Source organism: Meriones unguiculatus, chromosome 5 (assembly GCF_030254825.1).
Source record: "Meriones unguiculatus strain TT.TT164.6M chromosome 5, Bangor_MerUng_6.1, whole genome shotgun sequence".
Classification (NCBI taxonomy): Eukaryota; Metazoa; Chordata; class Mammalia; order Rodentia; family Muridae; genus Meriones; species Meriones unguiculatus.
In genome coordinates this window covers 110,245,378-110,268,221 of record NC_083353.1, presented here as the reverse complement: position 1 = coordinate 110,268,221, position 22,844 = coordinate 110,245,378, and the positions used below count along the sequence as shown (strand labels likewise).

Genomic DNA, 22,844 nt, shown 5'->3' with positions numbered 1-22,844 from the left:
AATCAACGTAAATGATATTGGCTGCCCCATGGTCTCCGCCCCCAGTATGCCCTGGCAGGTTGGTCTACAGAACCATTCCAGCGAATGGCTAACTAGTGGGCCAACTAGAGCCAAGCCAGGTTTGTTCTTTGTTTTTCATGTTAAGAAAGAGGGACAAAAAGGAAAAGTGAGCATGTAGATGTTGCTTTGTGCAGTGTGAAGGTGGGGAAGAGCATAGAGAACAGGAGCAGAGAGATGTGAGGTACCAAACTTGTACCCTCAGCACCATGGTAATCCATACCATGCTGGATGGGGCCTCATGCTGCATGCCGCACAGAGGGCTAAAAGGAACAGTTTCAGGCAAGCAGGCCAATTCTAAGAAGCAGTGGCTGCTTAAAAGCCATTGTGTTTTTAAGTAGTTTCAGGGATGTCCAGGTGTCTTGATTTAAAGGCACCACTTTTTAAGTCAGGAAACTGTGTCTTGTTCTGAGGTCTGATGTAATAAAGTATGTATTCCTAGGGGATAGTACGGCTGGGCCCATGAACCACGATACAGCCCGTGATTTATTTGCACTTAGCCACAGTTAATGGCAAATATGTAAGCCACACATGGTCTCAGGACAGCCTTCTAGCTAGAGCACAGTCATAGATCCATGAAGCAGGACAAAGGCAGAGCAGTTTGTGTCCTGTCCAGAAAACTTCTCCCTCTGCTGTGTTACTGAGCTGTGAAGTTGTTCATATTGAGCATTCTTCCTGGAGCATCGCTGTGGGCTGTTTGTGATTTGTCTGTCTTCATCCATTCTTTACTTCATTGCTTACAATGCCAAGATATCTACTGTTTTCACTAATTTCTTATCTTGGAATGAGTGCTATAAAGTAAAATTGACTTGAGTCTTTTAGACTGTTAGCCATATGGTTTTAAACTGGTTTTTATACTTTAGTGAGCTACTAAGTCACTGTCCTAGTTTGCATCTCTGTTGCTGTGACAGAACCAATTTGGAGGTTAAGAGTGTGTTGGGTTTACAGACTACAGTCATCATCCAGGGAAGCCAAGGCAGGAACCTGAAGGCAGGAGCCAAAGCAGCGCCCACAGAGCAGCAGTGCTTACTCCCTCTCCCAAGCTCGCTCAGCTACTTCCCTTACAGCCCAGGCCTGGGCCCTCCCACAGTCATTAGCAACCAAGAAAAGGCCCCACCATGCCGGTAGGCCAGTCTGATGGTGGCAGCTCCTCTGATGAGATTTCCTCTTCCCAGTTATGTTGAGGTTTGTGTCAAGTTGGTAACATTGTGACAGCTAGGGATCCTTCTTCCTCTTTTTGTCTCTGTTACAATTGCCAGGACCCTACCCGCAGTAAGAATTCTAACTCTTCCAACCCAATTGTATTACAGAGAACTAACAAGGAAATTCTGTTGGAATTGCACGTACCATTTATATGGGATGTTCAGATTTCAAGCCAAAATGTGCATGTACTTTATTAAGGTATCAAGGTCTTTGACCCACGTTTCCATTATTTAGTTGAGTTTAAAGGGGTTTTTACTTATTTTGCATACCAATTGTGTGTCAGATACATCTTTTGCAAATATTTTCTTCTTGTCTATTGCCTGTTCTCTTGATTTTTGAAAATTTTGGCACATTTAAAAAATAATCTTAGATACTGTTCTCTGATAAAAAAAATTTTAGAATACAAAGATTTTTATATGTTTAAACAGCTTAAAAGTTTTGTTTTCATGGAAGAACATAATTATAATGTAAAAACTTGTAGATATACATGGCTAACCTGCCATGTATAAGAAAGAATTTATCTTCTGATTTTGCTTTATAAAATTTGCTGATAGAGAATTCAGAAGGAGATAGCCATCCCTTGTGCAACTTGGTGGTTTAACGGTTCCTAAATAAACCACAATTCGAAGGGTCTGCATTCTGTTAGACCTCCTGTTTGAACCCAACACTGTTGAAACTCATGCTCCATTCCAGACCTTCAAAAAGTCTCAGGCCTTGCCAGCCCTTTGCTCACAGGTCTCTTGGGCTCAGCAGACTTCAGGCTAACATTCAAGATTTATTCCACATCTTGGCTGTCTTGGTACTTGTAGCCATGGCCACAGAGAAGGCATTTAGGAAAAAGAAAAGACGTGTGTAACTGAACTGAGTTGAACCAGCAGGTGCAACAGGGGTCAGAAGACTGTCACTGTAAGTGTGCGGGTGAAATGGGTTCTTTTGAGAAAGGAAGAGGTTTATTTGTGGAACATTAAAAATAACTGGGGCCCTCGACTGGAAAAATTACACAGGAACCAGAGCGGCAGTTTCACTGTCATCGTGTATAGCTTCTGTATTTGTATACTTAATTTTTCTCAGAATGGTAAGTTTTACAGCCAGAATGTTCTTAAAATTCACCTTCTTAATCCAGAAGACATCAAATTGAAGTCTATCAGTAAGTCTCAAATAATTTTTTGTTGTTACAGTCTTAACTCTTCAACAAGTGCTTTGTAGTCTGAAGCAGTGATGTGTGTCTGTCATCCCAGTGAGCTTAGGAAAGCAAGGCAGGAGGATCACTTTGGCAGTTCACTGCAGCCAGCAGGCTGAGGTACCATCTCAAGAGAGAGAGAAAAGACGGGTCCCTAAGTGTCTTCAGACATGTTCATAGTGATCTCATAAATTTAAAAAGCAATATTCCTAATTAGAGATTACCTTTTTTTTTGAAAGTCTAATATTTGTTTTTACTTATTCTTTGTTTTCTTTCTGCTTCTTTAAAAATACATACAAATATCTCATTGTTGCAATACATGCAACATAGAACTCTTTTAAGTTTGACATACCCTTTCTTTACACGAGGGCTTTTAAGGGTTTGCTTTTATTGTTTTTAATTATATGTGTGTGAGTGCGTGCGTTGCATGTGTGAATGCACATGTGTGTGTGTGTGTGTGTGTGTGTGTGTGTGTGTGTGTGTGTGTAGGTTGAAGGGGTCAGAGTCATCAGATCTCCTGGAGCTGGAGTTACAGGTGATTAGTTGTAAGCCACTCGGCATTGTCGTTAGGAACCAAAGTCACAGCCTCTGCAGGAGCAGTGTGTATCCTTATCCTTGAGCCTCTGTCTCTCCCGCTCAGAATGGCTTGTTTGCTATACACATGGATGGATGGATGGCATGAGGTCATAGGGCAATTTATGAAAGTCAGCTCTTTCCTTACACCATGCTCTGGGGAACAACTCTGGTTGTCAAAAGCACATTTGCACACCGAGCTATTTCACTGGTCCTTAAAATGTTTTTTTTTTAATATGATTTAAGCATGAATGTTCAGTCTAAAACTTGGTTCTTGTTACAATAAATACCTCAGAGCATCAAAAGCAATCTTAATATTCTTAATCATAAGCATGTTTAGGTAAGAAAAATAATTAATTTTATAAATTAAGAAATGAGAAGGCTTTACTGTATTTGTTGGGACATTTTCTGTAATTTTACCATAATTAAGAAATAATCCTACTGGTTATGGTGACACATGCCAATAGGATTTACTGAAAAGGCAGAGGCAGTAAAATCATGAATTTGAGGCCAGACTGGGCTATCCATTGTCATTTCTGCATTTGACATTAATAAAAGGGAATTTTAAACAATGATCCCGAATTTCCTGTTCTTTTATACCTGTATTTCTCTGTACTTATAACAAACTAAAACAAAAAAAAATATGTTTGTTTATTTAAATTATGTGTGGAGTTTGACAAGCAGATTGGAATATACAGGAGGGAGCAGGGCATGATTATCAAGCTGCACCCTCAAACCAGTGCGGCAGAGTTGTTCTTGCAGGTTCTGCTTGTGAAAAGTGCAGACACTGACTGGGACTGTGTGCAGGGAGAGGGGCTGTTGTCAGGGAAGCCGAGATGGATCTTCAGGTTGCCAAAGCAAGTATGGATCTTTCATTCTATGCTAGTGATTCAGCAATCTATCGCTCGTCTGCATCAGTGGGCTAGCAGGACACATACTACAAGTCCAAAGATTGGTTGTTGGGTGGGTGTGTCAGGTGTCTAGAGCACTACAAACATGGAAAGCTGAGGCTTTGACACCACTGGCATTCCTAGTCTTCCAGCCTGAAAGATAGTGCAAGCTAGAAAAAAAAGGCAAGTCCGTGTCCTCAGTAGCACGGTGAGGACAGCTGGTACGAGTGTGCTATCCATCTCAAGTTGGAAAAGGTTAAGTAAACAGCAGGACAGTGACAAAGTACAGGGATGAATGGCTGAAAGCATTCAGCGAGTCTTCAGACATTGAAGTAAATGGAGGCCTTCTGAAGCCTACAGTTCTGAGAAACAATGGATGGAAACTTTAGTTTCCTTTGGAAACAAACTTCCTAAAGAAAGAGGACAAGATAAATGGAGCAGCCCGAAAGTGTGTGCTTGCAACATCAGGTGCACTTTATGTTGAAGAGGGCATGACTTCACGGGGAGGAGTCTGTGCTAACATTTCTAGATGTTAAGCTCTATCAGTGACGCAGAGGAATATTACTAGAAAGTAACACTAAGATGAAAGAAAATCATGGCAAATCTGCCACTCACTCAGCTTTATCACTTGAGGCCTCCCTGCTGCAGATCTCCAGTGCAGCCTTAAGATGTAATTAGGTGGGTGCTTGATCCGATTTGACTACAATCACCAGTAGACACTACCTTGCTAACTTTTTTGTTTGTTGGCTTAATCTTTCTTAGATTTTGACATTGTGTGTGTGTGTGTGTGTGTGTGTGTGTTTGTGTGTGTGTGTGCGCGCGTGTGCATGTGTGTGTGTATGGGTGTGTGTTTAGAAGTCAGAGGATAACTTTGGAAGAGCTGGTTCTGTTTTTCCACCATGCTAGTCCTGGAGATCAAACGCGAGTCCTCAGGCTTGGCAACAAACACCATTACCCACTGAGCCATCTCACAGGTCCTGGAGCTGTCATGAAAGGCAGATACACAAAGAGCAGAAGGGGACCACATGCATTTAGGTACGCACACACACCCTTCGTCTACTGCAGGAGTGCGGGATTGCAAAGGCGTGCCACTGCATCCCGCCCGCTCCTTTGCGTGAGTTCCAGGGGTCGAACTGAGTCATCAGCTGTGAAGCAAGATCTTCTAGTCACTGAGCCATATCTGTGGCCCTCTTCTAATCTTTGGACTTTGTGCATTGTGCTACACAGAGACTTTTCACGGACTTTGTTGTAGAGATTCACAAAACTAAGCTGTTGTGAAATATTTTGCTAGCTTACTTAACATAATCGAGGCCCTCGATTCGAGCACCAGCACTTTAGAAAAATAGGTAAAATATTCTGTTGAAGGCAAAGGTAAGTGTCCACTGCTTTGACACAATAATGGGGTGGACTCGATGTACATGAGGCCTCTCTCGGGTGAGAATGCAGACTGGACAGCTTCCTGAGGTTGTCAGACCTCTGCTGCTTCACTGCCCATCTCCTTATGTCCCATGTGATCACTACAGTTTGGACATCTTTGGCAAAGGCAAAGCCCTCTCTAGAGTAGGAGAAACCTGTTACTCTACAAGGAAGCTGAGAACTGTCACTGCAGCACAGGATGCGGGGTTACTAGGGTCGCTTCTCCACGTTCACTGTGAACAAAGAAGTGGCATAGAGAACTTGGGCAGGTTCCCTGTCATTTGCCCTACAGGGCCTTATGGGAAGGGGTGGTAACCAGCGATTAACCCCCTTCCTAGCAGCTAACATGGCCACTCTGCATCTCAGCCAGTAGGAAACGGAGAAAAGGAAGGCGCACGATTTCACCACTAAGCTGCTTTGATCAGTGTGTTCAAAGAAAAGACCCTTCCAGTACCAGAAAGGAAATCTATGAAGAAACATTTTCAGAAAGTTGTATTGCTCTGATATAGTCATGAAGATTGAAAGCCTTAGCTATGAGGTATTAAAACTATTTTATTAGAAAGAATGGAAATTCAGTATCTGAGTGTCAAAATAGTCACCAAAATGATTTCACACTTCATCCCCTAGAGCTGTCTTTGCTAAATATACATATAATCTCTCCCTTGAATTGTTTTCAGAACCAGTTTAAAAGATGCCCTGAAAATATGTTTTTGTTTCTCACTATGATTTGAAAATGTATCACAGATTCATTCTGTGAACCATAAAAAGTAAAATTCATTTTAACAAAAATAATATTTGGGGGCTTGATATACAGCCCAGGGTTAGAGTGCCTGCCCATCATGTGTGATATCTAGTGCTTCATTTCCTCCACACACAGACACACCCACATGCATCCAGAATCTTAAAAAATATAATAAGCTTTGATGCTGAGTTCAGTAAAACTTTGGAAGCACCATTAGTATAACTTTGTTTTTTTCAAACAAGTGTTCTTATAGAACCTCCCCAAATGAATTATTTAAACTTACCTTTCATTTGATTTTAAGTAGACATATTTCACAAAAGAATGGAATTAATAACTTTTGTTAAATTAGCTTTTAAGTAAATATCTTTGCATATTAATAAAGTGAGGCTTTCATTAATTTCAGATTGAGTTCATGTACATTTTAGACAAACTAGTTTAGTCGTGGAATGCAGATCAATGCTATTTTTTATTTCTTTTTTGGGGGGTTAGGGTTCTTGAGACAGTGTAACATAGCCCTGGCTGACCTAGACTGGCTTTGGAGGCCAGGCTGCCTGCCTCTGCCCCCTGAGCGCTGGTTTTAAAGGTATGCACCACCCGCCCAGCTCCACTGTTTCTACTTCTGCTCTGTGTGATAGCTGCTGCGGAGTTCAGGGCAGAGAGCCATGAAAAGATAGTGAAGCCCGGCGTCAAGACAGGTAGAAATGCTGGTACCCCGAGGAGGCCACCCCAGCAGGGAGGGGTGTTGCTGGAGCAGAGGCTGCTGGGAAGTTCACCACTCAGAACTGCTCTTGGTGCTTGGAGTACATGAGGGAACAAAGATTCTACCTTTGTGGCATCTGTATTCTAGTTGTTTTAAGCAAAAACTTTGGGTGAATACTGAAGACTGACACAGAATCCCATAGTTTGTAGAGTAGACTGGATAATTATAACATTAAATAAAAGAAAAAATGATAAGCAGTTTAGCTATGTGCAGAGCAGAAAATTAACAATCTTTAGAAGCTCTTGGCTTTCCGGATCATGAGCTGAGATTCTAGAGTGAAATTTTGAAATTAAGTATGGCATCATCATTAATAATATCTAGACGGCATAAGAGTATCTGTGAGAGAAAGATGGGGTGTGTACCTATAATGGAGTATTATTCAGTGTTGAAAAGATGATGCTGATACATGCTACATTGTGAATAAATCTTAAACATTCTGCTAAGTGAAACAAATTGCAGAAGATAATTGCTGAATGATTCCACTTTTATAAAATACTTAAGAGTAGCCAAGTTCACTAAGACAGAAAGTAGAATGGTAGCTACCAGGAGCTGGGGCAGGGGAAATAAGGAATTATTCAGTGGATATAGATTTACTCTTCAAGATTAAAAGGCTTGGCAGAGATTGGTTGCACAATCGTATGGATGCCTTTAGTGCCATTGAACCTCTGACAACAGATAAGCTGTTTATAAGTGGGGCAGAGAGATGGCTCAGGAATTAAGAATGCAGACTACTCCTGCTGAGGACTAAAGGTGGGTCCCACCACCCATATTACAAATGCTCCTTACTCTAGCTCCGAGGGATTCAGCGGTATGTTCTGTCTTCCTCAGGTATCTGCACTTCTGTGCACATGCCCACATAAAAGTATATAAGTATACACATAATTTAAAAAAAAAAACTTTAAAAAATATTTAAAATTTGCTAAAACTAATTGCTAGAGAAAAAAACTTCTTGTGATAAGCTGTAATGTATCATACTTGGGGAAGCTGACCTTGCAGGTATGAAAGAATTGAAGGTTATTTACAAAACAGTGTTCTTCATCATCCAGATGATGTAAGTGCTCCAAAGGAGATTACTGACAAAGTAGCAGCCCGTGGAAGGAGCTAGACCTTGAGAGAGACCAACCAGGCACTTTGCAGGTAGAGTTACACGAACACCAATGAAAATAGGTAAAGCTGATGCGAGGCACACTGGGAGACTATAAGACAGACAGAGGCTGAAAATCCAGACGTGGCCCTGAGCATAGACCAGGTGTGTGATACGCCGAGAGACCGCAGAGCGTGGATCTTGGAAAAGCAGGATGATATAGAATGATGGGAAAGTTGGAGATGGAGCTTCAAGACCCCAAATAAATGGGTGGTGACGGTTAGAACAATTACAGTCCTCTGTAAAGGCACGGTTTTAGTAAAGACTATTAGAAACGAAGAGAATTAAAAAAGGAAAATACGAAAGAGAAAAGAAGAGCAATGCTCAGTGTTGGCCACGGGCGGCAACACAGGGTTGGATTATGTAGGCACTGCCCGCCTGGGGACCCAGGAGTGAGCACCTCCGTTAGCATGATGGAGAAGTACAGTGGTGAGGGAAATACTGACTTGGTGCTGACATTTTACACCCAGGATAGCCTCCAATATCCAAAGAAAAGAACGAACGCAGGGTTCAAATTCTGAGAGATGAGGTTACCCAGCAGCCCTGTCAGCAGCAGCCCCACAGACATTCTCTACCCCGGGCTCCCACCCCCACAGTCCCTAGGAGGACTCTGCCCTCCCAAAGGTTAATCTGAGACCTCTGCAGAGAAAGGAGACAGTTGTAATTGAGTGGACATCTTCAGAACATAAGAAAGAAGAGCAGAACTGATACCCCAGCAACTGTGTGTATTCTCTGGATAGCTGGTTGGTTAAATAAAAAGGCAACAGAATCAAAGTGTATGTAATCCATAACAAGAGAATATGGATTTTCCATTTAATCTAGATTGTAGTCAATTAAATTGTGCCTCCTTCCCCATGGCGTTAGCATGCTAAAGGTGCTAGCCTCATTCTCTCATCTGGTCTTTTCTCTAAAGCTTTCAGGCTTGTGAAGCACATTGTATATAATTTTGCAACTATCCAGCTTGAGATTCATACTTGGTCAACATTGTTGGTTGTGTTCCTAAATTCATACATCTTGTGCTTTTCAGCGCTCTTCTGTGGCGTGCACACATGCTTAACCCTCACTCTGAGTCACCATTTCAGCCCTGGTTGCAGTTTCTTGCTTACTAGTGCTAGAAGGCCCCTGTGTTAAAGATTCAGAAATCATCAAAGGATGTTCAGCTCTCTTTGCCTTTGATACTTGTCTCTAGTTTCTGAAATTTGCCCAGGAGGGGGAAAGGGACAGAAGGGAGGCCTTCGTATTTCCTGGAGCTCAAATGCCACAGTAGTGCACATCTTGATTCCATTAGACTTTGTAGGTCAAAGAGCAAGCTCAGCTGGTATAGTTTACAGCATCAGGGACAGAGTGACTAGCCACGTTAATGACTTGCTTTTCTGCTGCAACTTACTCAGGAAATAGGGGTTGTAACCACTGAAATGTTTGTATCCACACTTGACATGGTGGGGGTGTTTGTTTGTTAACTGAGGCATAGGCTCAGAACAAGGAGAGTGAGCTGGCAGGAAGGGCACTGACATTTGGTCCTGGGATCCTGTGGGGATTCTCCCTTGCATCTTCCTGGTTGCTCCCTTGGTGCTCTCCAGGTAAACAGGCTGCTTGTCCTAACAGAACTCTGTTTGGGGGGCAGCCTCCTGTGAGGAGCACTCTTAGTGGCCAACTTCTGCTTGTGTCCAGTCCCCCTAAAATGTTCGTGTTTGTGTTAGGACCTGGCTTCGAGATCTCAAACTCCTAGTAGAAAGAATCACTTCTGACCTTTACTTTTCTGTGCTTCTCTTTCCATCAGAGAAATATTACCTTTGTCAAAAAATATCTTTTTACAAAGAAGACAGAACTAAACTGCAGTTCTTTTCACGGCTTACTTTTTGTTTCATTCCGAATTCTGTTGCCTCTGAAAGCATGACATTTTAAACAAAAGTTTCAACTTCTTTGCACTGTAATCTAGCAAGCACCCAAGTTCCAGCTTACCATGTAGCCCTTCCTGTCCGACGTATTAGGAGAACAGCAGGGCTAATTCCATCAAACCTGAAGCTGTTGGTATGCTTACACATCTTCGCCTTGTCTCCTTGAATGTTTCCAAAGGCTGTAGCTCGGTGCAGCCTTGAATTCAGTCTTCCTGAGAGAAGGAGAGGGGGAGATTCCACAGTACTCCCAAGATGGTCTGCCCAGGGAGATCCAGTTTGCTCCACACCTAGTGAGTGACAAGTTTGCAAAAGAAGCTTTATTCAGCAACAGGCAGAAGTGAGAAGCCAGGGCATTTCACCTGCCTGCCCACGACAGGTAAAGGGATAGCCCCAGGGCGTATAATAAGGTGATCTGAGGCACAGGGAAGAGGACAGTGAAGCTGTGAGTGGTCTTGCATGCGGTTAGCCAGACTTCATAGCTTTGTGTGCTGCATGTTTAAAAGTGATGACTTCATTCTTCTCCAAAAGTGAGGCTTGAGGGTTTCTTTGTTGTCTGCTTTTTTTCTTGAGACAGGATCTTGCTATATAGACAAGTCCAGTCTCAATTCTGTGGTCCTCCTGCCTGTGCTTATGTAATCTAAGCATCTGGACTTAGATTACAAGTGTGATTGTCCATGCCAGGCTTGAGCATGGAGTTTTGACCCATCAGATGCTTGCAAGGGACCCGAGTAAAGGCTTGTTAATTCCAGCTAGTTTTAACCATTACTAAGTTCCTGAAAAATTTGGGGATCCGCACATTGTATTGTCATAGTAAAGTAATAGAGGTGTTTTGCTGCGCTTGGCTATATGACATCTGAAACTAGTGATGAGGATGGAAAGTCTCAGGTTTGGGCTCAAGGGGACACTGAGGCTGATTGTCCACTAGAATGAACTTGGTTTATTAGGAGAGTTAATGCAAGGAAAGACAGGCATGGCAAGGGTCCTAAGGAGAGTTGAGGCCCACATGACAAAGTGAGGTTGCCTTCTTTACAGGTTCCAGAAAAGGGGGTGATTCTATGCCAGGAGTTGATGGGTCCATAGTAAATGCTTACAATTCAGGTCATCTCTGAATCCTTGATGGCAATGGGGAAAGTTGGGGTGGGAGGAGGGGGGATTGTTTCTTGCATTCTGAGGAAAGAACGTATGGCCTTGAGAATGTTGGGGAAGTGAAGAAAAGGGACCCATTCAGTTAGTGTGCGTCCATTACATTAGGTGTATAGATGTTGTTGGGTAATGTAATAGCCTAGAGCTACCTAGAGCAGAATCCACTGTCAGGATGGGAAGAGACACAGCTCAGGTGTGACCCGAACAACAGAAAGCAAGTGAAGCTCCAGCATTGATAGTATCCATTACAAATTTATTAATACTGTCTCTATCCCTAAGTGTCCAAGCATATTGTTTGTGAAAGAGTTGGAGTTCAGTCAAAATACGTCAACAATATAGAGTAATTTCACCTTTTCACGTTGTACCTTCTCCGTTTTTATTACACACACACACACATGTTTGTGTGTACATGAATGCATGCACAGTGTGGTGGCCAGAGACTAGATATTTCTCTCCTTCCACCAGAGTCAGTTCTCTCCATCCAACTCAGCCTGGCAGTTTCCTACGTACTCACGTCCCCATCATTTTTCTATCTAATAAAGATGCTGATGGTGACATATAATTATATTGTATATATTAATTCATCATTTGCTTTTTACCTAATAACAAGTGTGTGATTCTAACAATCAGTACACAGAAATGCAGCACCCTCACTGAGAAGGAAAACTTCTCATTCCAACTTCTTTTAATTTTTTTTAATTCTTTATTAATTATACGTTATTCACTTTGTATCGCCCCTGTGGTTCCCTCCCTCCTCCCGTCCCAATCCCTCCCTTCCTCCCCCCCTCTGCACACATGCCCCTCCCCAAGTCCACTGATAAGGGAGGTCTTCTTTTCCTTTCTTCTGATGAGCACAGGGGTCTTTCCTGAGACTGATACTCCAACCAAGGACCATGCATGGAGGTAACCTAAGACCCCTGCACAGATGTAGCCCATGGCAGTTCAGTATCCAAATGGGTTCCATAGTAATAGGAACAGGGACTGTCTCTGACATGAACTGATTGGCCTGCTCTTTGATCACCTCCCCCTGATGGGGGAGCAGCATTACCAGGCCACAGAAGAAGACAATGCTACTCCTGATGAGACCTAATTGACTAGGATCATTCCAACTTCTTATGTCCTGAAAGGAAACTAATGATGGCAATCGACAGGAAGCTGTACAGTACACAGTTAAACCAGCATGAACTCCTTCAACTTTAAGGTCATTTTACCATGTAAAATATTTGTTTCACATGATCACATTATGTATAGACTGTCTTTATTCCTTTGGTGCTGACAAGAGCCTGGATGTGTAAGCCACCTGCCATTTTCCCTAGTTCCACAGAGCTGTTACAGTAGAAAGTGATACTATAAGGACCCTCTCCTCCAGCAGCAAAAACTAGTTAAACAAATTTTATTTTTGTGTTGTAAACTGATCTGTGGTGCACATTTGTTAGTATTACTTGTTCAGAGTTGAGTAGACCTATTCATCCAAAATAAAATCTTAGACTATTTAAACGATAGTCTTCCAGTTGTGGCTTTACTAAACTTTTCCATATGTTTGCAATTGAAGCTCAATTATCTTAACAAAAGTCAGAAGCAAAGTTAAGCTTTAAGCTGTGCATTCTCAGATTCAACATTTCCTGGGTCAAAACCTACAGCTACTTTATATAGTTCTCATATAGTAATTGAGATTTGTCTCTTTGTATGAGAAACGACCTAGTGAATGATGGGTTTGACCCATGGCAGGTTTCTTCGCCAGTGTATTCAAGTTATTTGTAAGTTTCTTATACTCCTTGATCTTTTACTTTCTGGACACAAACTGCAGAGAAGTTAGCTAGACTATAGCAAACAGTAGGGTGAAAAGTGAGGTCACAATTAGCATGGCATTAAAGTTCGCGTGGAGAAACTGAAATGCTGCCATGTAACAGCAAGCAGAGAATGAGTTATTCTGTGCAAATGATCCCAAAACCCAAGGCAAAGCTTCAGTCCTTTGCAGCTTTCCATGGAGCCCCTGCCTTCTCACCAGCTCTGGCACACTTTCTTTTGTGGAAATGTTTTCTTTCTTCGTAAACTCTAGCTGCTTCTACTATCCTTGTGTCCCTCATCCAGTTCCTCATTATAAGAAATCCCAAGTGGGTACCCACTGAGTCCCAATATCTGCCTGTAACGAAACCACTGGTAATCTGTGACATTTAAATTATTGTTTCAAAGTATATTTAAAGATCCTTGCCAATAAAGTCACATCCCTAAATTTATTTGCATTAATGAGATCAACATTACTAATGTTCAGCATGCCCCAGGAACAAAGGACTGTGTTTCTAAGTCCACTTTCCTGAAGTTTTCAGATCAGGACTGGCAACATGGTGAAGGCATTTGCACCCAAGCCTGACAGTATGAGTTCCATTGCCATGTTGAAAAGGAAGAATACTCTCCATGCCCCACAAAAGAACACAGTAACAAAGCAAAGGCAGTTTGGCAAGGCAATTCTTTTTGTAAAAACAGTGCAGCAAGACTTAAATGAGGCTAGTAAGCCACCAGAACAGGAAGTTCCCTCGATTTTTATTCTAACACATGTAGCAACTGTTTCTTTTCTCAGTTGGCTGGGGTCCAGCCTCACAGTCATGCTGTTGGCCAGCTTTAAAAGACTCACCACGAAGGAAAGAGGTAGGGGTTAAGATTTGCATAAAAGTCATACAAGCTAGGAGAGATTTATGGAATATTGGCCCTTTGTGGGCAAACTACCTCTGATAGAAATTTTTTTTCATACCCAGGACGGCACTGGATGGAAAGAGAGACCAGACTCCTACAAGCTCTCCTCAGTTTCATGCATGCATATGCTCACGTTTTATCTCACTTGTGAGGCAGTCTTAGTATGTAGCCCATGCTCGCCTGAGACTTACTGTTGAGAGCAGGGTGGCCTTGGCTTCACAGAGATCGGCCTGCCTCTGCTCCGCCAGTGCTGGGATTATTAAAGGCATGTGTCACCATTCCCGGCTTTATCTCCCCTTTTAATTAAAAATATAAACATGTAAAAAGGAGTTTCTACGTAGAGTTGTAGCTGAATTTTTAAAAACATACAAAGTTAGTAACTTCTTTGATTGGTTGGAACTCCTTAATTCATCCTGCTCTGTCAGCCCATGGGAACATCCCTTTAAGATATTGGTCACTGTAAGAAACCAGATTCCACCAAAGAAGTCAGGCCACATGTACCCCTGGAGAGAAGGAGGGGGAAAGGAAGGGGAGAGGAAAGAGAGAGAGAGTCATGCACTCTCCGTTCTGATCCCAACAGAGTTGCCCTATGCTGTGTTTCTTACTGTACTTGGCTCCTTTGTGCTCTTTGTCAAGTGAGCAATGTTGAACTAAATCATGGTGTGAACTTCCTGCCACCCCATGAAATGATACAAAAGTCAGGTTTTTTATTTTGTTTTGTTGTTGTTGTTCTTTAGATTTTTCTTTGTAAGAACTCCAAAATTTATTTCAGGTTTGGAACGGTGCTCACATTTTTGTTCTCCTCTGCAGGCAAGAAGCTCTTCTGGCTGCTATTAGTGAAAAGGATGCTAACATAGCTCTTCTAGAGCTTTCATCCTCGAAGAAAAAGACCCAAGAAGAAGTGGCTGCGCTGAAACGGGAAAAGGACCGCCTGGTGCAGCAGCTCAAACAACAGGTATTAGTGGCACCCAGGGCAGTGGAGGCAGCCAGAGCTGGCCAGTCTCCACTGCCTCTCAAAAATGTCTGCCACTGAGTATTTCAAGTGTCTCCTGAATCCTGCTGGAGTGCTGGTTCCCACAATGACCGTTGCCAGTGCTCTGTCCATATTCCATTTATAAGCAAGCTGTCTGTCCTGATAGTATACCACTCTCTTGATTCCTCCACTTGAGATATTTCACTCCCTGTTTGTTGGTAAAATGTGTCTTTTTATTTTGACTTTACACTTTTCTCTCACAGGCTGTGGGGCTGTGGAATAAAATGTCTGTCATTGTCCTTTTCTCTGTCTCTCACATCAGCTCACTCTGTCGAGTCTAAACCTGTGTTGCTCATGGTACAGAAGGGATCACTTGCTGAGTTGGCTGCATCCCTTTGGTTAGGAACTGAGGTGTGCAGTGCAGAGCATCCCATTTACTCCAGCTTTCATTTTGGTGCACATACTTTTATCATTACTTCAGTGAGAGAAAATACATTTAGAGGATCAGCTCTTTCCTAGCCAAGTACAGATTATTTGACTTCTAAGAAATGCTTGTCCTCATTTTTCTGTCTTGAGGGTTCTAACTGTTGTAAATCTACAGCTATATATATAAATGGCATCGTGTATTTTTAAGGTTTTGAGAAGAACTTTATTAAAGTTGTCTGGGGGCTTGTCAGATGTTTTGTTTTGTTTGTTGTTAAGCTCAGCTTTAGCTTTTTAAATTCTTAATTTTAGGCCTCGACTGACCCATTGGAGCAACTTTTTTTTTCTAATTCCCCAATATTTTTTTATTAAATTTTTATTTTTTATATTAATTACAGTTTATTTACTTTGTAGCCCAGCTGTATCCCCCTCCCTCATCTCCTCTCTCCCTCATCTCCTCCCTGCCCTTCTCTAAGTCCACTGATAAGGGAGGCCCTCCTCCCCTTCCATCTGACTCTAGCTTATCCGGTCTCATCGGAACTGGCTGCAATGTCCTCCTCTGTGGCCTAGCTAGGCTGTTCCTCCCACGGGGGTTGGGGAGGTCAAGACCTAGCCACAGAGTTCATGCCAGAGACAGTCCTTGTTCCCCTTACTTGGGAATCCACTTGGATACTGAGCTGCCATGGGCTGTGTCCGAGCAAGGTTCTAGGTTATATCCATGCATGGTCCCTGGTTGGAGAATCAGTCTCAGACAAGCCCCTGTGCCCAGATATATTTGGTCCTTGTGGAGCTCCTGTCCTCTCCAGGTTTTACTAACTCCCTCTTCTTTCCCTGCAACTTTTTTTTTTAAGTCTTTCATTTATTCCTTGATAATTTCATACATATATAAAACGCATCTTGATCATATCTACCACAAGGCTCCGGGACACACTCTCCGCACCTTCCTGTCCTCCCACCCCACTGAGCCTAACTAGTGCTGCCTAATGAAATGTCTCATCTTGTTGGCTCGACCTTGGGCAGGTAACCAGCTGCAATGAGTTCATGAGTGCTATAGCCAAGTCAGGTCTGGAAGACAGCACTTCCTGGCACTCTTCCTCGTCTTTTGACTCTTACATTTTTCTGCCTCCTTTCCACAAGTTCCCCGATCCTTGATGGGGTCGATAGATAGGTCACATTTAGGGCTGAGCACTGAACAGGCGCATAGTCTCGCCATTTTGCCAGTCAGGAGTCTATTCATTAACTGCTGCCCACTACAGAAAGGGATGTCTCTGGGCCCGGTTGGGAGCGTCTCCTGTCTAAGGCTGTCCATGTAAATATTTAGAAGACAGTTTCACAGCATTTCCATTTATCAAAACAATGGTAGCAGGTTCCCCACTGGGGTCTTGACCTCCTAAGCCATGGGTTTAGGGCTAGGTTTTTAGTGTGGAGCAACATTGAAGGCCACCAAGTTGCAGCGTAATAAATATGTAGATCTTTACCCTGCAGGTTTACTGTCAGCTTTCTATAGCACAGGTAGAGATCTCTTCTAAACACAAGTAAAATTGTGTAAAGGAGCAATAAAGATCTAACATGAACCACACTTGATGAACGTCACCACTTTTGATTTATTTTCTTTCTCCATAAGGAAAAAAAATAATAATAACGTTGGATGAAAATTCTTTCTAGCAGCCAAGAAAATAGAGCTTTCTGCAGACTAGTTACAGGTTTAAAGCCTTTCATTATGAATTAAATTTGGAAGGGAAGCCTTTTGCCAATAAAAATAATGGAGACTAAGCCTTTAAAGCTACATGCATCATGTAGAATCCTGAGTTGCCATCATTCTTCATTGTTTAAGCAATGATGACAAGAAAAGCCCTTTTCCAGTATTTTTGATCCACGGTTTGTTTAATCAACAGGCAAGGAGTATGGATTTAGAAAGCCAACTTTCTCCAAAATTTTAAAATCAGCATATGTACTGAACATACACATTTTTCTCGTCATTCCCTAAACAATACCAAGTATTTATATTGACATAAAGTATACATGAAATATGCATAGGTTATACTCATCTGCTATTTTTACATAAAGGACTTAGGAGTCCTCAGACTTTTGTATTCATGGAGGAATGAGTCTTAGAGGTAGACACGATCTTCACTGAAAGCCGAGAACAGTTGTACCCCACAAAGAACAATGATTTTCAATTTAAATATGAACTGAGGGAATATATTTCACGGTGTGGTCTCACTTTTCACTTTCAGTGTGTTATTTTAATACATACAGTATAGAAATAGGTTTTTTTTTTTTGTTTCATTTTTCCCTTGTGTACCAAGAGGGGCCACCATCTTGTATTTTCTTCCACGTTCACTGTTAGTGAGAAGAAACAAAGCCGCAGTGTCCGTGGGGCTTGGTGATTCCTTAGCTGGGACACTCAGCTCCTTCAGGTGGATTTCTGTACTTTGGACATGGCTGCAGGTGATGCAGTTGCTGAAGCTCTAGAACGGGCTGAGGAGCACCACCATATGTTGCTCGCTCCCCGTAGACTCCTTTGGCGGCCTCCTTAAAGTCTGTGTTTCACTAATGTGGTCTTCACCAATGCTTTCCTTCTTCCCAGCGTGCACAGCTCTGCCCACTGTCCAGTGCCAAAGTCACTCCCAGATGTTCAGCTTCTGTTACCACATACCCTGTTCCCAGTCACCAGTCTTCTGGATCTTACAGAGTGAAATGATCATTTCAGGAATTGGGGGATGATTCCCAAGATTCCACTTAGGGTCCTGTAGGCATAAGGTTGTTATGTAACTCAACGCCGATTTCTGTACCTCCCCATATCTGGTTGCAAGCCTTGTTCTGAGAATCTCCTGTCTTAATATTGTATAAACTCTGTCCCCCAGTGGTCCCTGATATGTCAATAGAGCAGTTTAAAGCCAGTCGCTGAGCAGGGGAGAAAATAGGGCTGGCCAGCCTGCCAGCCATGGGAGGAGTAGTTAGAAGAAGAAGTAGGGGGAGTCATCCATGGACAGAGGTCCAGGAGACTACAGAAGACAGAGCTCAGCAGGAAAGCTACAAAGTGCAAGTATTGTGGGAGGAAACCACATTAGTGCAGAGGGTTGTGAGCCACCATGTGGTTGCTGGGAACCGAGTACTGTCTGCTCAGCTATTGTGTTGTGAAGCTTATTATTAAACAAATAAAAATTAGTCTCAGTCACTTATATGGCAGTTGGGTTAAAAAAAGAAACAAACCAGTTATATACAAATAACTATATCAGGTCCCTTGTAAGTTGATAGGCTGATGGCCAGGTCTACATCTTTAGCCTCCTGGAGGGCCTGTGGCTTCTTTTCCTTCCTCCTCTTCTAGTTTTAGAGTCATCTGATACTTTTATGACCAACATCTATCCAGTGTTGGCTTGGAAAGAAAGATACCTTAATTTTTTTTTAATTATTTTATGTGTATGGGTGTTTTGCCTGCATGTATATTTGTGCACCACCTGTGTGCCTGGTGCCCTTGGAAACCAGAAGACAGTGTTTGAACTAGAGTTACAATGTGCAAGAAAAAACATAACTTCTCTATGTAGGAGTCAGACAGCTCTCCCCTTCCACCATGTGGGTACTGGGGATCAAACTCAGGGCATCAGACTTGGTAGCAAGCACTGTTACGCACTGAGTCATCTCGGTGTTTTAACAGGTCTCCTGTCTCCCTAGGCTAGACTCTACCTTCTCTCCTCCTTCCACCTTTCACAGTACTGGGATTACAGCACATGTCACACGCCCGGTTTTAAGATCAGATTTTCTATTGCAGGTTAATAACTGTCTGCCACATAGAGACCCAGTAAGGGACCAGACCCATGGTTACGTAGGTAAACTGTTTAATTAGTAAAGAGAATTTGAAAAGAGCCATTGCCAATACACATGAGAAGTAAAGGGTCAAGAGTAGTTAAAATTTTTAGATTGAACAACTTGAAGAATAGTGACTGTTAGTAGACCTGTTTGGAAAGGTAAGACCTGAGGAAGCAAGGGGCTCACAGTGCTCTGTCCAGCAACAAAGTTGGCGTCATGCCTCGCTCATCATCTCGCCACAGAGGAAAAGCAACAGGACAAGCTAGAAGGGCAAGTGCTCATCTCAGCTGGAGACTCACTGTCACAGCGCTGTCAGAGCGCAAGCATACCAACAGTGGTTTAGCTGATGCCCACAGGTCTCTCGGAAGGAGCAACACATCTCTAGGCTGGTAACCAGAGCCTACGCAAGCGCAGAGTTTGCTAGTAAGAAAAGGTTTTCAACCCTTTCCTTTAAAACACCAGGCTTATTTCCATTCCTTTTCCATTCTGTCCTTTTTTTTTTTTTTTTTTTGCTAGAGTGTTCTTCTGTGAAGTAGTTTCTGCGACTCTTAGAAAAAAAAACAAGACTAACAATAAAAGCTGAAGTGTCTTTTTCTCAGAAATGTGTAGGTATGCATTTATGGCTTTAAATAAAGTTTTATTCCAGTCAGTTCTTTCCCTTTTACTTCCTCTCTTTTCTCCCTCTTTCAAAGTAGGGTTATTCTTTATGCTGCTGGAGTTAGGGTTCATCCGTGCTACGACAGGGCTGAAGAGAGAAGACATCTGGTGTAAAATGCCTTCGTAGTAGTGCCGTGCTTATCCCCCTGCCTCTTTATCTTACCTCAGTAAGCCCCGCACACAAGAACTGCTCCTGAACAGTGTGCGCTGCATAGCATCTCGTGAGAGGCCGCCCTGACTGTGCAAGGGATCAGGTTTCACGTCAGATTCCTGATAGACCGGGGAGCACTGACCCTGATCACACTCATGTCTTCTAGGGATGGAGACTTGAGTTGTTGGTGCTGTATCTTCAGTCGCTTACATGGGTCAAATCTGTGATCCTTGGTCTTTCTACTCAGATCAGCTTCCTTTACTTACATTACATACTCATTCCTAAAAAGTACTTGAAATACTATTCTGCCTTAAAATTTGATTCATCCGTGCTTTATTTGGATTGCTTTTAAGTTTTAAACATGGTCTAGATATCAGGTAGGAAAGATTGTCTCATGTTTTGGAAATCTAACTAATCATCTGTCTTTGCCCACATTCACCATGCAGTCAAGACAGGCTTTCCTGCTCACACGAGCGGTATATAGATGCTTTGTTCACTCTTCAGGTATGGCTTTCCTTGTCCTTCCTTCTTTTCTGAGAGCGGCCTTGCAGACTTCTCTGTCATGCATTGTTCTGTGACATAGAAAAACCACTTATTTTTAAAGTTTTCTTAGACTGTTTGGGCTAAGTATCTTCAACTCTGTAATTCATAAGCAACAAAAGAATGAAAACCTAAGACAGGGCTTTAACAGTCAGTGTCAGTGAAGAGCTCACTCTGGTTTCCAGTGTGTTTCCTCTTGCTGCCTGTTCTCACGGCAGAGGGGATGGGTGCGCCTCTTAGCCCTGTTGCTGTGAAAAAGACCATCGGCAGGAGCAGCTTCTGGAAGAAGTTTATTTTGGCTTACATTCCAGAGGGATAACTTTACCCATTATGGCAGGGAAGCATGGCAGTAAGTGGCAGGATTGGCAACAGGCTCAGGAAGCTAAAGCTCAGGAAGGTAAAGAGTGATCCCTTCCTTTACCTTAAACACAGAGCAGAGAGAGTTAACTGGAAGTAGACAATGCTGTACACCCTCAGAACCCACCCGAGTGACTTCCTTCCCCCAGCAAGGCTGCACTTCCTAAACCTCCCCAAACAGAACCACCAACAGAACCAAGTGTTTACCTGCCTGAGCCTGTGGAGGACATCTCATTCAAACTACCACACCGAAGTATTAATGTGATTATCACTGACCAGAGGAACCTACACTTTATTCCTCAAATTATGTTCATGGTAAACATTTAAGAACCACAAATATAAGCAAGACTTTGCTGCTTTAAAACTTACTTAAACAATATTTTATTAGTCTACTGTGCATTACTTTTGTGTATTTGGACCCAAACAAGTACTTTGAAGCCGCTTGCATGTAGCTAATTTACTCAGTTGACCGCAGTCACCAGTCCTTTTTAACGAAGATGGAGAATTAAGAAGAATTTTGGAATATTTTATTATTTTCAAATTTTAAATTATTTATTGATGGCTCTTAAATTTTATACACATATCTTCCATAGTAAGTTACACGCTCTTTAATTCTCTTAGATTTTTCTAGATGATCGTATTATAATAACTTCTCCCCAGATATTAATGATCTTAATATTTATATAAAATCCAGCCCAACTGAATTAGCTGTTTTAAAAAATAAGCCAGTTCTTAGATAATCAAAAATGAGTCCTACCTAAATATAAACTGAGAAACTGAAGTAGCAGAGCACCATGAGTGGCGCAGTCCAGACTGACCTGGCCGTGCTCAACAACGCGCTGTGCAGAGCTGTCTTCCGCACAGTTACCTCCCGCTCGTACCTCAGGCGGCCACGACAAGTAGCATCACGTGGGTGGCTGAAATAGTAGTTCATCTGTCTGCCTATGGTCCAGAAGTCCGAGAGGCCCAAGGTTAGGGGTCTCCGCTGACTCCTCTCCTGGTGAGAGAGCTCTTCCTCCCCTGCAGAGCCAGCTTTCTCTTTGTTCACATAGAGGGGATCCTCGACTCATTTTCTCTAGAACACACCCGTAGTCACAAATTAGGAGTCAGCCCTTTGACTTGACTGAGTCTCAGTTGCCTCTTAAAGACCTTGTCTGTAGATGCGGTGACACTGGGGTCAGGGCTTCACTCTATGAATAGCTTTGACTAAACCCTGGACAGTATCCTCCTGAAGTCTGTGTTTAATTGATTTTATTGTGGACGGAACTAGTTTCATGCTCAAGTCTTTAAGGTAATTGTTGCTCTGCCGTGTGTCATAGGGATTTTATCTCAATTTAAACTATGAATTTCATTTTAGACACAAAATCGAATGAAACTAATGGCTGACAACTATGAGGATGACCACTTCAAATCCTCCCGTTCCAATCAGATGAACCATAAACCCTCCCCAGACCAGGTAAGACTGCGTTTGAATGTTTGTTTGTTTTTTTAAGAATACTTTTATAGCTATATATTTTGTGGTAGCATATTGAAAGTTTTAGGTTATAAATTAGAAGAAAAACCTTAGATTTTCCTCAAGTAATTTCAATATAGGAAGTTGATGGTTCTAAATATCTTAAGAGCATATACTTTATTTATGAGAACTATTATTAAGTAATTGCCTTGAGAAAAAAAAATGAGTGAGTCCTACTTTTCTTATTAAAGAATTGGTTCCTTTTTAGGAAAGCAAGACTTTGCTCAAGCTCAAGCAAAGCTCAGAACAGAAATTACTTCTTGTTGAATTGCAAATTATGTAGTCTCTGCTCATCATCTGTTAAAGCTACAGCTGAAGGCTAGGATTTCCCTCAGTGGTCAGGAGCTTACCTAACGTGTGCAAGTCCCCAAGTTGAATCTCCAGGACCACAGAAAATGTTTTTAAAATAGAGCAATAGATGAAACTTAATTTCTTCCCTTCATTCTCCTGTAGACCCCTTCAGCATGACATTCTCAAGGGAAGCTGTTGCCTTTGGCTTGCTAGCAATGCAGAAGAGACATTTGTGAGGCTGAAGGGAGTCAAAAGTTGCAAATTTTTGAAAGGAGAAAAAAACCCTCCCAAGATCTTGAATGTGATGAAAAAGGAAGAGTATTGAGCAGATTACCTCGTATCTCTGTGCCCACAATTAGTTTCAACATCCTAGTCACACCCAATCTTAGCATGTGTAAAAATACAAAGCTTAGAGGGAAAAATAATAGCCAA

General features: G+C 42.3%; 1 protein-coding gene across 12 annotated transcripts in view; it reads left to right on the top strand.

Moving 5' to 3' along the window:
* Erc1 (ELKS/RAB6-interacting/CAST family member 1) overlaps positions 1-22,844 on the top strand; it is a 270,194-nt gene that overhangs the window by 195,044 nt on the left and 52,306 nt on the right. For all 12 annotated transcript variants that reach the window (XM_060384052.1, XM_060384050.1, XM_060384047.1 and 9 more), the window contains 2 exons: positions 14,508-14,652; positions 21,966-22,064. In XM_060384052.1, coding sequence (XP_060240035.1) covers positions 14,508-14,652; positions 21,966-22,064 — 244 coding nt within the window. The remainder of the gene's footprint in view (positions 1-14,507; positions 14,653-21,965; positions 22,065-22,844) is intronic.